The 14534-nt window shown below is 44.6% G+C and overlaps 2 protein-coding genes across 2 annotated transcripts; both read left to right on the top strand.

The window, feature by feature from the left end:
* Positions 1 to 4068: 4068 nt before the first annotated feature.
* On the top strand, positions 4069 to 5007 carry LOC143831237 (olfactory receptor 1B1-like). The gene has a single exon (XM_077324298.1). It carries the CDS (start codon positions 4069 to 4071, stop codon positions 5005 to 5007), a length of 939 nt encoding a protein of 312 aa, XP_077180413.1.
* A 6728-nt stretch (positions 5008 to 11735) lies between these two features.
* On the top strand, positions 11736 to 12700 carry LOC143831236 (olfactory receptor 1B1-like). Its single transcript, XM_077324297.1, has one exon. It carries the CDS (start codon positions 11762 to 11764, stop codon positions 12698 to 12700), a length of 939 nt encoding a protein of 312 aa, XP_077180412.1. The 5' UTR covers positions 11736 to 11761.
* The last annotated feature ends 1834 nt before the right edge of the window (positions 12701 to 14534 follow it).

Genomic DNA, 14534 nt, shown 5'->3' with positions numbered 1-14534 from the left:
GCTGATCCTGCGTTGAGCAGGGGGTGGGACTAGATGGCCTGTATGGCCCCTTCCAACTCTATGATTCTATGATTCTACAATGATGTGTAAATAGGTAAGATGTTGTAGAAGAATGAAGAACAGGATCATTGGGCATCTGCAGCTAGGTCTTGAAAGTCAATGTCCAAGATGTGCTGTTTGGTGCCATGGATCTCTCCCCTCATCTAGATTTTGATACTCATTGGGGGCCAGTCCAGACTGTTTCAAAAAGGTGATGTTTTTTTCAATGCTGAGAAGAGAGATGTTGATTTGCTAGAAGGCTGTGATCTAAAGTGCAATTGAACCCAGTATTTCACTATTATCAGGCAAGCCTGTGTGGATAACTGAGAGAACCCGGTTTCAAGACCTAGCACTAAGTTGGGAACGCTGAAAAGATGACACAGGAACAATGACTAGAGCAGTTCTAACTTGGATATACAGTCTGGACTCCAGAAGGCAATGCCATAGCATCGAATAGGCAGGATTTTGTGCGGTATAACTGAATAGCCAGAGGGATACATCTTGGCTATAGAAAAATTTAGTCACAGCTCCATCCTTACTTCTAAAATAGTTGGAAATTTGTTTCAGATGAAGGATCCATTTAAGGGAATGATGTAAGGTTATCCCAAGGTATTTAAACCTGTTCAATTTTATGCCTGTTAATTCTCCAATTTATCAGGTTCTTGGCTTTGCCAAATACTCGATTTTTAGATTTTTCATAATTAATGGTCAGAGCAAAGATGCAAAGCCATAGAGAAGGTGATTCAAACTAAACTTCATGCATGAGAGCAGGACCATGTCATCATTGTGCAGGAGATGGGAGATCTTTCTGTTTGAAATCAATGGGGCATGGCTGTTAACAGGGGACAGTTCCACGTTTAAGTCTACAATGTAGAGATTAAAATGATGTGGAGCAAGAATGCAATCTTGTTTCACTCCTTTATTAGATTTTAAGAGAGGTCAGCTGTATTTAACCTGATTTGAAAGGTGCTATTGGAATATAACTTCCATATCAGAAACAGCAGCCCAGCTTCTATATTTATGGCAGCCAATTTAGACCAGAGTTAAACTTGAGAAATTGAGTTGAAGGCACATTTCAGGTCTAAGAATGCAGCATACAGTTCCCCCTTTTTACTTCTAGTGTATTTTTCTGCCAGGAGGAAAAGAGTAAGGCAGTGATCAGAAGTTGACGTCCCCTTGATGAATCCATCATACCTCCGTTACCCTGACCTGGATAACTTGCACAGTGCTGCAACTTCTTAGAATGAAGAACAGCAGTGCAAGGAAGGGACAAATGGACAAAACAAGGACATTTGGGGGCACAAGGAAGCCAAAAGGCCAGGAGGGTGGCAGGAGGAGGAGGAGCTTGAGGTAAATTTGCTTGATAGGGAATAAGGTTTGAGGAGGGGCAGGGAAGCAGGAGAAGGCAGAATGCAAGGAGAAATTTGGCACAGCCATTGGGAGGAGAGAGGCAGTATGGTGATGCACATTTGGACCAAACAATCCCAGTTTCAAGTACAGACTAATGGGGTCTAAACTTGCTGAGACTGAGAGGGGAAACGATCTCAGAGTCACAGCGGATAGCTCAGTGAAAGGGTCGATCCACTGAACTGCAGCAATGAAAAAGCCAAACTCTGTGTTAGGGAATATTAGGAAATATTAGGAAAGGGATTGAAAATAAAATGGCCAATATTTTAATGTCCATGTATAGGTCTATGCCAGAAGGGAGCTGGCAAGAACTCATGGGAATTGTAGTCCATGGACAACTGAACAGTTTGGCCACCCTTGGTCTATGTTGTGGACTCCTTTGGAGAACTGTGTACCATTCCAGTTCATCTATTTCAAAAACGATGCTGCCAGGCTGGAAAAAGTACAGAGGATGGCCACTGAGATAATTAGGGGGTTGATGCACCTTCCCTAGGAGAAAAGGCTGAAAATGCAACATAAATGCATAGGCTTTATTCTTTTCTCCAGCTGAATACACTTGGGTTGAAGTTTCAGAGTCAATGGTCATGAACTCTTTCTCCCCTGCCACACAGTCCCTGAATGTGATGATATCATTGAAGTTAGAAAAGATACCTTCACTCTCTTGACCTGCTGATTGCATTGCCTTCTCTTTTTTGTGCTCTTTTCCATTGCAGTTTCTCCCTCAAGACACCTGCCTTCCTAAACTAGAGACGGGATGTCCAGCACTAGCCCTAGCAGAAGAAGAAGAAGAAGAAGAAGAGATGAAGTTTGTAGTTAGAGAATAGTGAAGGAGACAAACATCATCTACTCTCTCTGTGCTCCATCTTCGGGGATTTACAGTGCTAATGCTTTAAAGGGAACCTGCCTCACTGCTCCAAGACTTCCTTTTTGCTACATTTTCAGTGTTGGAAGGATTAATCAGTGAGGCTAGAATCATCTGGACAGAGGTAGGCATGGTCTGGTGCTTCCATCTGGACCATACGTTTTTATGCTTCTGCAGATTCTCATTTGGACACTGACTAATAGAAGTCCCTTGGGGGGTGGGGATTGGTTGGTTTGCCCTGGGCAAAGTTTAGTACAAATGTCCTTCTGGTGTGAAAGAAGTAAAAATGCTTCTGTATGTTTGTGCATGCGGGTGCTCCCTTGAATGTGTCAATGAGAAATGGGGATGAGTAGAAAATCTGCTTTGGAATACAGAGTTCTCTGGTTCAATCCCCAGCATCTCCAGTTAAGAACCAGGCAGTAGGTGGTGGGAAAGACTTGAGATCATGGAGAGCCACTGCCAGTCTGAGTAGACTAAACTGACCTAGATGGACCAGAGATCTGATTCAGTATAAGTTAAACGTGAAGATGGGCTCCTAGATTCAGGTTTTCTTTTAAAATTATGCCAGAGTTTTTTTAAATTATGCAACAGCAACAAAAATAATTGAAACTTGAAACTCTTACTGGTCTTTAAGGGGCTTCTGGACTTTAATCTAATGGTTAGCATGTCAGATTTTGGGGTTATAGATTCAAATCCCTTGTCTGCCATGTAGTTTGCTATGCGTTTTTATGCCAGACACCATCTCTGAGCCTAATATAGCTTAAAGGCTTGTACTGAGGAGAAAAATGATATAGCTATGTATTACATCCTGAGCTCCCTTGGAGGAAAGAGTGGAATCAAACAGTATTAGATCAATATCGGATATAAAATAAATTAGGCAAACTGAGCAGAAGAGAGTATTTTATCAATAATATACTCTTTTGTTATTCAATTTCTGCTGATAAATCACATCTGAGAGATGAGTTTTACAACTCAGATAATTTGCCTAGTAGATCCTTAATTTTAGCATCTAAAATCTCAACTTTACGGTATGAACTCTACAAAACTTGCCATTTTAGAGCTCCCTATCTAGCCAGTCTTTCTATTCATACTCTTAAAGTGCCCATTACAGCCAGCCCTACATTTTCAAACAATGCCAACCACTTTTTTGTCTGGTTATCCCCAAATATCAGAAGACCGACATCCTGTGTATTTGCGGAGATTCCGCACTTGAGGATTTAATTCACTAGTTTACTATGTTCCCTGTATGTGTAACATAGGACTAAAATTCTTAAAGGATTACTAAATGGTTTAAACTTTATTTCTGACTCTGAAAAATTATTTGTCTTATCAGACATTGACTCTTTTGTTACCCAGAGAATGACACTGTTTGGTTTGGCAGCAAAGAAAATTAGAGTAAGGAGGTTTTAAAGACAGCATTTACCTAGCATTTTGTTTTAATAATGTCAGCCATAATCTGTCTCGCTGTATTAAATCGAAGGCTAATGCAAAATCCATAAATGCCACATAAAAGGCTTGTGTAAGACCATTAATAACCAAGCTAGCTAAATAGTATAGTGTTTGACAGTGCTCAGTTGTAGAATGGCACCATTTAATTTGTACAATGGCACATTTTAAATTAATCTAAATATGCTAACTACATATCATCTCAGATGCCACCTAAGGGATAATCTTTATATACTTGAATCATGCACTCAACAGACCTTGCATATTATAACACCCTTTGACTGCCTCCAGCTGTGATTCTCCTTGCAGATCCCATGGAATGTGACAATGGAACCGAAATTACAGAATTTGTTCTTCTGGGTTTCTCCTCACAATCTGAACAACAGCCTCTCTTCTTCATGACCTTTCTGCTGATGTATGGGGCAGGCCTTCTGGGCAACATCGTGATGTTTATTCTGATCAGCGTGGATACCCACCTTCAGACCCCCATGTACTTCCTGCTGCGGAGCCTTTCCATGGTGGACGTAGCCTTCCTCACAGTCACGGTGCCTCAAATGCTGCTTCACATCATGTCCTCATCCAAATCAATCCCTTTCTATTCCTGTATGGCTCAGTTCTTCTTCTTCTATATGTTTGGGGTCACAGACATTTTCATGGTGAGCGTGATGGCTCTGGATCGCTATGTCGCCATTTGTGACCCACTCCACTATGCTACGGTGATGAACCAGAAGGTCTGTGGACACTTGGTGGCCGGGTGCTGGATCATTGCCACCATCCACTCCATGCTACATGCTGGCCTCCTCCTATGCCTCAGGTATTGTGGGGACAACCACCTGTCCCATTTTTTTTGTGACCACCAGCCTTTGCTCCAGCTCTCTAGCTCTGACACCAGCATCAATGAAGCATTCATCTTCTTTGAGGGTGTTCCTGTCATCCTTGGGCCTTTTGCCTTCATTGTCATCACCTATGTCCGCATTGTGGCAGCTATGAGGAAGTTCTCAGCCTCAGGAAGGCGCAAGGCTTTCTCCACATGTAGCTCTCATCTTACCATGGTGGTGCTCTTCTATGGTGCAGTCACTGGGGTCTACTTCTTACCCACATCCAGTTATTCTTCTCAACGAGGGACCGTTTTTGCAATCATGTACACTATAATCACTCCCATGTCCAATCCCTACATCTACAGTCTCAGGAACAAAGATGTCCAAAAGGCTCTGAGGAATCTGTTGGGTAGGATATTGCTTTCTCATTCATAATTCTGAGACATTGGTCTCTGCACCTGTGTTGTTCCGCTTAATAAGTGATTTTGACTGTTCTTAAAAGGGATGGCCAAAAGGGGCCTGATGGATTGATTCGTTATCTTGTTCACTCATTCATTGAAACAGTAGATCATTAGATCATTCATTTATGAATTTTGTTTCTTGAAAAATTAATACCACCGCTAGACTATATGAATCTTTACCTATGTGAGGTGGCATGGAAGAATTGTCTACAATTACTTAAATTAAAAGTAACACATATACACAAAGAAACTTTTAAAATTAAAAAAGGATGTATTGTTGTTTTCACCTGAGAGGCACAGATTGCTTGGCCAGGACAGATGAAAAGTAGTGCATGAGACCCAATTTCACAGTTTGTCTGTTCTGAATAGCTCCTGTTCACTTGTTTAGCTCCCCTTTTCCATTCGATTGGTCTCTAGGGGTAAGTGAACCTACGACTTTTCATTATCACACCGTTGTGTTACTTTCCATTCAGCCGATTAGGTGAGAACACACATCTTCCCATATTAGAAGTGTCTCAATTGCATATGAATGGTGTATAAATTACGGATTAATGCTCAAAACAAGCACAAAAAAGAATCAGTGAGAGCAGAGAGAAATCGATGAGAAGGGCCATGTAGGGAAATGAAACAGAGTTATACTGTTCTATCCTTAATATAGGAAAGTATGTTCCCACAGCAGTATGCAACTGAAAGAAGCACAGCCTGTATCAGTGGGTGTGTAGACTGCTCCTGCACATGGAGTCCTAACTCCTCCCCAGCTCCAAGTGAAAAGCCCTTCTTCCAAAGTCAACCCACCTTCCAAGTTCATTGTAAGAATTATTAGATCACATGTCTTTTAAAAAAACCCATACACGTTGTTTGCCTACGAAGCAAAGAAACTTTACACGGTATCCCTGGACTTCCACATTGCCTGGTTTAGAGGGAAAATGCTGTTCAAACAAATGATCCAGAAGATCTGACTCCAATGGTAACAACTGGAATCAATTGTATTTACAAAAATAAAGTACATCTTACACGATATATTCATGTAGGCACATTTAACTTGTGAGGAGACTGACCTCAAAAAGGTGAACTTGCTGTAAGTTCAAGCCCAAGTAAGAGAGAGACGTCCTATACAACAGTGGTCCCCAACCTGCGGGCCGCGGCCCGGTGCCGGGCTGCGAAGGCCATGGCGCCAGGCCGCAGCTCCCTCTCCCCGCCCCCCCGCAGTAAAAAACTTCCCAGGCCGCAAGCTTGCGGCCCGGGAAGCATCTTACTGCAGGAGGGCGGGGAGAGGGAATCAGGGCCGGGCCGCGCATCCCGCAGGGCGCGTCCCGATGTGTGGGCATGGTCCCGATGCGAGGGCATGGCCCGATGCCCTGCCGGTCCCCAGCCTCAGAAAGGTTGGGGACCACTGCTATACAAGACAGAAGGCAAGAAATGGCCAAAAAGGCTCATCAGCTGATAGATGAGAAGGTGGGTCCAGCTGCCAAGTACACCCAGGTGAGAGAATTCCCTTAAATCCTTTACCTCCCAGATCCTCTTGCATGCAGAATTATAATAGCCAACAAGAATAATGTGGAAAGCAGGGAAATTGAACTAAGCCAGTTTGTGTGCCGTTGGGGAGTGGGGTGGGGGAGATAGAGAAGCCATGGCACCAACCCCAAAGCAGCAAAGCCTATGACATGTGTATTTATTTGCTTGCTTGTTTGCCTCTCTCACTTATAGTCTGCCGTCCTCACTGGTACTCAACACAAGTTAAACAGAAAAAGTCAGTACAATCAACAAAGTGGATTCTCCAATAGGCAATGCAATCGGTTTTATCTTGTTGGACTCCTGATGCACCCGGGGGATGTCAACTACAGGTTAAGAAATTCCTGGAGGTTTGGTGGTAGAGTCCGGGGAGGTCAGGATTTGGGGAAGGGAGATCCTCAGGCCCTGGCCCCAGCCTCATAAAATGCTCTATCCCAGCATGTAGGAGCCCCTGAAAAAAAGATTCTGGCTTCAAGGAGGGCAGTTAGTGATGTCAGCTGGCCACACCTCTGTGCTACAGCTCTCTTTCAATTTGCAACCATTGTGCAATTTTGAACTAGTGCGGAATGGCCCTTAGAAGTACTGCAGGGCTGGTAACATAGAGCTGTTCTACTGGGCCTACAGCTGAGGCCAAGAAATGACACCAAAATCCTGGCCTCTACCTAGAGTTCCTGAATAAAGTGCTTATTCTTATTCTTATTCTTATTCTTATTCTTATTCTTATTCTTATTCTTATTCTTATTCTTATTCTTATTCTTATTCTTATTCTTATTCTTATTCTTATTCTTATTCTTATTCTTATTCTTATTCTTATTCTTATTCTTATTCTTATTCTTATTCTTATTCTTATTCGATGCACTTTATGAGCCCCTTTCTCTCTAAAGAGGAGGCAGTCTTTCTGAAATGGAATTTCATTTTAAATCAATGATTTAAGGACTTTGTCATTTTATTGTTGATGTGGAACACATCTTCTGGTGCACTCCCTAGAACGGAAATAGGTATGGCTCATAGTCCCTCCCCAGGGAGTGCACGAAAATATGCCAGGGCAGCTGTGGGGCAGCACAAGAGGAGGCCAGGCCAGTGCCACTGCAAAATATCAGGAGAGGGGGAAGGGAGGGAGGCTTAGTGTGTTTCTGAGGGAGGGAAGAGATCAGGGAGAAGGTCAATGTAGCAAGAGGACAGGGGGGAGACAGGGTGAGGAGTTTGTGTTTACATATGTGTGTGTCTGAGTGAGAGGGAGGGGGAGGGACCTGAGTGTAGGTCAGGGAAGTGAGAGGTAAGGGGGAGAGGGCAGAGGGAGTGGTGGGAGGAGTTTGGGTGTGTGTCAGAAAAAGGGGCAGGTCAGAGGGGAGTGGGGAGGAAGGAGTGTGTGTGTGTGTGCGTGTGTCTGAGAGAGAGAGAGAGAGAGAGAGAGAGAGAGAGAGAGAAAGGGAGTTTATAAATATAATTTTATGTTATATTTATAAACTGCTGTTATATTCATAAGCTTCCCTGAGCTGCCAGATGAAGAGTAGCATAACAATGGAAAAAAATAAATAAACAAACCCCATCCTACCTCTATGGGCCTGACCAGGATAACCTGGTGTCAACAGATCTCAGAAACTAAGCAAGGTTGTCCTTGGTCAGTATCTGGAAAGGAGACCACCAATGAAGACCAGGTTTGCTACCCAGACGCAGGCATCAGCAAACCACCTGTATCTGTCCAGACCATGATAACCCAGGCTAGCCAGACCTTGTCATACCTTGAAAGCCAAGCTGGATCAGCCACGGATCGTGTTTGGATGGAGGACCACCAGAGAGTCTAGGCTGTTTTGCTGTGTGACTTGACAGCACACACAGACAAAATAGGCAAGGGAAGAGAAACCTCCATCAAAGGAATAGAATTTTTTTTCTCCTGGACTAGAGGCAATGCTAATTGGGGCAGGAGAGAGAATGGGCCTTAACTGTCTCCTCCAATTCATATTCACATATAGACAAGGACCATGGAAGGTCCTGCCCTACTTGAAGACAGGGAATACCATCCAGTTCTTTAATTAGGTCCCAAAATATAATATGTGACCACATGCCCCTGCTCTTTCTCATTGCCGTTCCAGAGGAACAGAGCTATTTCACCATAAACTAGGGGATAGGATGTCTAGTGCTGGCCCCAATGGAGGAAGAAAATAGAGTAATGATTTTCTAAGTCTCAGCTGGTAATGGAGTTACAGAATAACAGCATCTCAGCAGCTATCCTGGTTGCCTGTGTAATATCCTCAGGGACCTTCATTGCTGATCCTGGAATGGAACCTCCCACTGGGTTTGTGGAACCTCAAGACTACCAGAATAAGACTGCCCAGCTCAGTTACTGCTTGCTTACTATCCTCTTTTTGCTCAATGCTTTCATATAGTGCCAGAGTGAGAAGGTAGGAACATCTGCCTGTATACAGATAAGGGGGGGTTCGACTGAGCTGCTTTCCAGCTTTGGTGTCTCCAGCAAGACTGTGCAATTTTATATCATACCAGCAAGAGAATCTCATGCAAGGAATGGCTGGCTAGATGTACCTGGGTTGGAGACTGAGGCATACCAAAAGAACAAACCTGCTTTGTTAATAGACCAACTTTGGATCTGAAAGATGAGGCTGAAGATGTTTGTGTGGGGGCATGTCCTTGAGGATGCTGATGAGTAAGGGAGAAGCAAGCATTACATTGTTTCCCACAGTCTTTTGAACATGTCTCTGTCTTCTGAAGTGGGTTATCATTTGAAGATGCTCCCAGCTTGGCTCGCCAACGTGTCGATGTTCCGAAACTCTTTTTTTATGTCATGATGTGTCAGGCAAGAATCTGTGGATCCAGATAAACCGTGGCTGAACTGGATAGGCTAGGCTTGCTTTCATCGTATTGCAGAAGCTAGGCAGGATTGGACCTAGTTCGTATTTGGAGGGGAAACCACCAAGGAAGTCCAGGGTCAATACACCTATGGAAGGTCAGTCCAGGGCTCATTCTGCACTTACTTTGTTTTTTCCTTTGTGGATTCTGTTCAGATTGATTTGAACTCAGGTCTTCCTCTGTTCCCTCCCCCAATTGAAACAGAATGTGTTCTGCACTTGATTAGGGAAGATCAGATTGGGGAGGGGAGCCAAGCACAGTAAGAGTGTCTTTCTTTTCTTGAATGGGTGGGGAGGTGGAGAGGACTGGAGACAGCAGCCTCACAGAGAAAATAAATCCAATAGGCAAATCTCTGCTGAGAGAAGTTAGGGTTTCTGGGGTGCAGTCACATTAAGACAAGCCTTGCAAGCGGGCACACGGAAATCTTTGAACTGATGCCCTGGCCAATCTGGGAAGGCTACTTTGCTAAGAGACACAAAGAAGGAAGTACATTTGCAAAAAGCAGAAATCTGCACACTTACTGATGACAATTTTTCAAATATTGAGGCTTATATCCATTTCTGGATATTGCGGGGGACAGCTAGGGTCACTCCACATCAATCGTGCATGTTGCAGAGGGAAACTTTAATTGAATTCAGTGTAGATGGGAGGATTGGGAGTTGGTAAAAAGCCCCATGCAGACTACACCCAGGTTAGGAGAAGGAGAGTTGATTCTTATATGCTGTTTTCTCCACCAGAAGAAGTCTCAACATGGCTTACAATCCCCTTTCATCACCCCACAGCAGACACCCTGTGAGGTGGGTGAGGCTGAAAGAGCCCTGAGATTACTGAAGAAGAAGAAGAGTTGGTTCTTAGATGCCGCTCTTCTCTACCCAAAGGAGTCTCAAAGCAGCTTACAGTCGCCTTCCCTTTCCTCTCCCCACAACAGACACCTTGTGAGGGAGGTGAGGCTGAGAGAGCCCTGATATTACTGATCGGTCAGAACAGCTTTATTAGTGCTGTGGCAAGTCCAAGGTCACCCAACTGGCTGCATGTGGAGGACCGGGGAATCAAACCCAGCTCGCCAGATTAGAAGTCCATGCTCCTAACCGCTACACCAAGCTGGCTTGGATTGGAGATCACCAAGGGAGTCCAGGGTCGGCACCCAGAGGCAGACAATGTCAAAGCACCTCCCTTGTCCTGAAACCCATAAGGGGTTGCCAAAAATCAGCAGCAACTTGCTGGCCCTTTTCCGCACCACCAGATGAATAGAGATAATTATTGTCGGAGCTGCCATCAGACACAAAATGAGGGGGGGGCTGTCCTTTCCCTCCTAAGAGAGCCTTGATGGGATAATATTTACCAGGCCATGAAGCTTATTTCCCTCCCGTGAGATGTTTTAGCAGCCCATTTCCACACTGTTGCAGGGGGAGGACATTTCTCCCCTGATTATTGTCAGAGGCAGTCCATCCTCTTCTTCTCGCCACTTCCACCGACACTCTCCTGCCCACGATGTCAGACAGCAGAGGTAATGGGATGCCAGCCATCTGCGACCTGTTCATGTATGCCTATAAAAGAGTAAATGGTATATGCAGGAGGAAGGAAAGTGCCCAGTGGTGGCCACTGGCTTCTCAATACTAGGGCCCCAGGATGGGCACTTGAGTCACCGAGGACATTAGGAACCAGATTTCTCCTCCGACTATTTGTAGGACCCAGCAGTTGCTTTTGAGCCCAAATAGCTACCAAGGTCCCACTATAGTGTATGTAGGTCAGCTGACAGCATTCTCCTTGATCTCTTGGGTCTCATTGAGCTTGCTGCAGGGTTTTATTCCCTCCCTTCTTTGTCACTTTACATCTTTTATTCCCTAATTCAGATGCAGGATTTCTACTCCTCCTCTCCTTCCTTTCTGACTGAGCAGCCCTTTTTCTATTTTCCTCTTAACTGAAGATATATGGCTGTCCTTTCATTCAGCTTTGATGCTGGCTCAGTTCAGGAACACAAGAGAAAAGGCGAGATCACCCTCTTTGATGGAAGCTTCCGAAAATGGCACAAAAGTTGCTTTGGAACGTTTAAAATAAACAAGTGGTTTTATTCAAGGTAGAAGGGGAAAGGTCCGCTAAAATCAGGGGTATAATGTTACTTCACATTTTTTTAGGAATACAACCTATTATTATTATTATTCGATTTATTTCCCGCCTCTCCCTATTTCCCACCTCTCAACCTGGCCCCGATCCCAAGCTCAGATGAAGGATTTCCCACTCTTCCTCCCTTCCTTTCTGACAGAGCAGCCACCCATGGGTTTGTACATATAAGACCTTTCCGTTTCTTTTTCTTCTGACAGAATCATGCTGTGATTTTCCCTGCAGGCCCCATGGAATGTGAGAATGGCACGGACATTGTTGAGTTTGTCCTTGTGGGTTTCTCCTCCCAACCTGAACAGCAGCCTTTCTTCTTCGTCGCCTGTCTGCTGATGTATGTGGCAGGCCTTCTGGGCAACATCATGATGTTTATCCTGATCAGCGTGGATGCCCACCTTCAGACCCCCATGTACTTTCTGTTGCGGAGCCTTTCCATTGTGGACGTGGCCTTCCTCACCGTCACAGTGCCTCAGATGATGGTTCACATCATGTCCTCTTCCAAGACAATCCCTTTCCATTCCTGCATGGCTCAGTTCTTCTTCTTCTATATGTTTGGGGTCACAGACATTTTCATGGTGAGCGTGATGGCTCTGGATCGCTATGTCGCCATTTGCGACCCACTCCACTATGCTACGTTGATGAACCAGAAGGTCTGTGGACACCTGGTGGCCGGGTGCTGGATCGTCGCCACCTTCCACTCCATGCTTCATGCTGGCCTCCTCCTGCGCCTCAGGTATTGTGGGGACAACCACCTGTCCCACTTCTTCTGTGACCACCAGCCTTTGCTCCAGCTCTCTAGCTCAGACACCAGCATCAATGAAGTGTTCATCTTCTTTGAGGGTGTTCCTCTCATCCTTGGGCCCTTTGCCTTCATTGTCATCACCTATGTCCGCATTGCGGCAGCTGTGAGGAAGTTCTCAGCCTCAGGAAGACGCAAGGCTTTCTCCACGTGTAGCTCTCATCTCACCATGGTGGGGCTCTTCTATTGTGCTATCACCGGGGCCTACTTCCTACCCACGTCCAACTATTCTTCCCAACGGGGGACCGTTTTTGCAATCATGTACACTCTCATCACCCCCATGTCCAATCCCTACATCTACAGCCTCAGGAACAAAGATGTCCAAAAGGCCCTGAGGAATCTGTTGGGCAGGGTATCGTTTTCTCACTCATAATTGTTATATGTTGGTCCTCCTGAATCCCTGCTGATACACTTCATAAGTGATTTTGACTGTTCTTAAAAGGGATGACCAAAAGGGGCCTGACTCATTCACTCCCTCATTTAGAATCATGAGATCATTCATTCATGCATTGTGCTTCTTGACTGTATGTGTCTTTATGATTTATGTGTTTTTATGACTGTATGTGTCTTTATGATTTACGTGTCTTTATGACTGTATGTGTCTTTATGATTTCAACATTTTTCTACCAATAAACGGTTGGCAAGGACTTCCTTTGCTTTTTTAATTCGTACCCTGTCTACTACAATCATAAATAAACAAAACATAAGGAAGATGATGAGTAATTCGTTTTTACTGCTTCTTAGTGACCTAAGAGAGGCCCTAATAATGGAGAAATAAATAAACAAACCCCATCCTACCTCTATGGACCTGACCTGGATAACCTGATGTCATCAGAGCTCAGAAACTAAGCATGGTTGTCCTTGGTCAGTATCTGGATGGGAGAACACCAAGGGAGACCAGGGTTGCTATACAGGTTGCTACGCAGGCATTGGCAAACCACCTGTATGTCTGCCCAGACCTTGATAACCCAGGCTAGCCAGACCTCATCATACCTTATAAGCCAAGCTAGGTCAGCCACAGTTAGTGTTTAGATGGAGGACCACCAAGAAAGTCTAGGTTGTTTTGCTGGGACTTGACAGCACACACACTATATAAAGGAAGAGGAAGAAACCTCTGTCAATAAAAAAAAAAATTTTCTCTTGGCCTAGAGGCAATGCTAATTGGGGCAGGAGAGAGAATGGGCCTTAACTGTCTCCTCCAGTTCTTATTCACATATAGACAAGGACCATGGATGGTCCTGCCCTACTTGAAGTCAGGGGGGTCTTCGATTAGGTCCTGAAATATAATGTGTGACCACATGCCCCTGCTCTTTCTCTTTGCCCTTCCAGAGGAACAGAGCTATTTCACCATAAAGTAGAGAATATGATGTCTAGTGCTGGCCCCAATGGAGGAAGAAAACAGTGTAATGATTTTCTAAGTCTCAGCTGGTAATGGAGTTACAGAAAAACAGCATCTCAGCAGCTATTCTGGTTGTCTGTGTAATAACCTCAGGGACTTTCATTGCTGATACTGGAATGGAACCTCCCACTGGGTTTGTGGAACCTCAAGACTACCAGAATAAGATTGCCCAGCTCAGTTACTGCTTGCTTACTATCCTCTTTTTGCTGAATGCTTTCATCCAGTGCCAGAGGGACACCTCGGTGAGAAGGTAGGAACATCTTCCTGTACACAGGTAAGGGGGGGTTCGATTGAGCCACTTTACATCCAGCAGGACAATGCAATTTCATATCATACCAGCAAGAGAATCTCATGCAATTTCATATCGTACCATCAAGAGAATCTCATGCAAGGAATGGCTGGCCAGATGGACCTGGGTTGGAGGTGGAGACTGAAGGATACGAGAAGCCCAAACATGCTTTGTTAGTAGACCAACTTTGGAGCTGAAAAATGAGGCTGAAGATGCTTGTGTTGGGGCGTGCCCTTGAGCACGGTGAGGAGAACAGGAGAAGCAGGCATTTCATTGTTTCCCACAGTCTTTTGAACATGTCTTCTGAAGTTAGTCATCATTTGAAGATGCTCCCAGCTTGGCTCGCCAACATGGAGATGTTCCAAAACTCTTTTAATGTCATGATGTGTCAGGCAAAAATCTGTGGATCCAGGTAAACTGGGACTGAGCTGGATGGTCTAGGCTAGCTTTCATTGTATCACAGAAGCTCGTGATAGAAGGACGTTCAAGAAGGACGTAGATAAAATTGAAGGGTACAGA

Source organism: Paroedura picta, chromosome 3 (assembly GCF_049243985.1).
Source record: "Paroedura picta isolate Pp20150507F chromosome 3, Ppicta_v3.0, whole genome shotgun sequence".
Taxonomy (NCBI): Eukaryota; Metazoa; Chordata; class Lepidosauria; order Squamata; family Gekkonidae; genus Paroedura; species Paroedura picta.
The sequence above is the reverse complement of the archived record's forward strand: the minus strand, read 5'-3'. Positions and strand labels throughout refer to the sequence as shown.

Coding starts and splice junctions, on each gene's coding strand:
- LOC143831237 (XM_077324298.1), top strand. CDS start 4,069: ATGGAATGTGACAATGGAACCGAAATTACAGAATTTGTTCTTCTGGGT.
- LOC143831236 (XM_077324297.1), top strand. CDS start 11,762: ATGGAATGTGAGAATGGCACGGACATTGTTGAGTTTGTCCTTGTGGGT.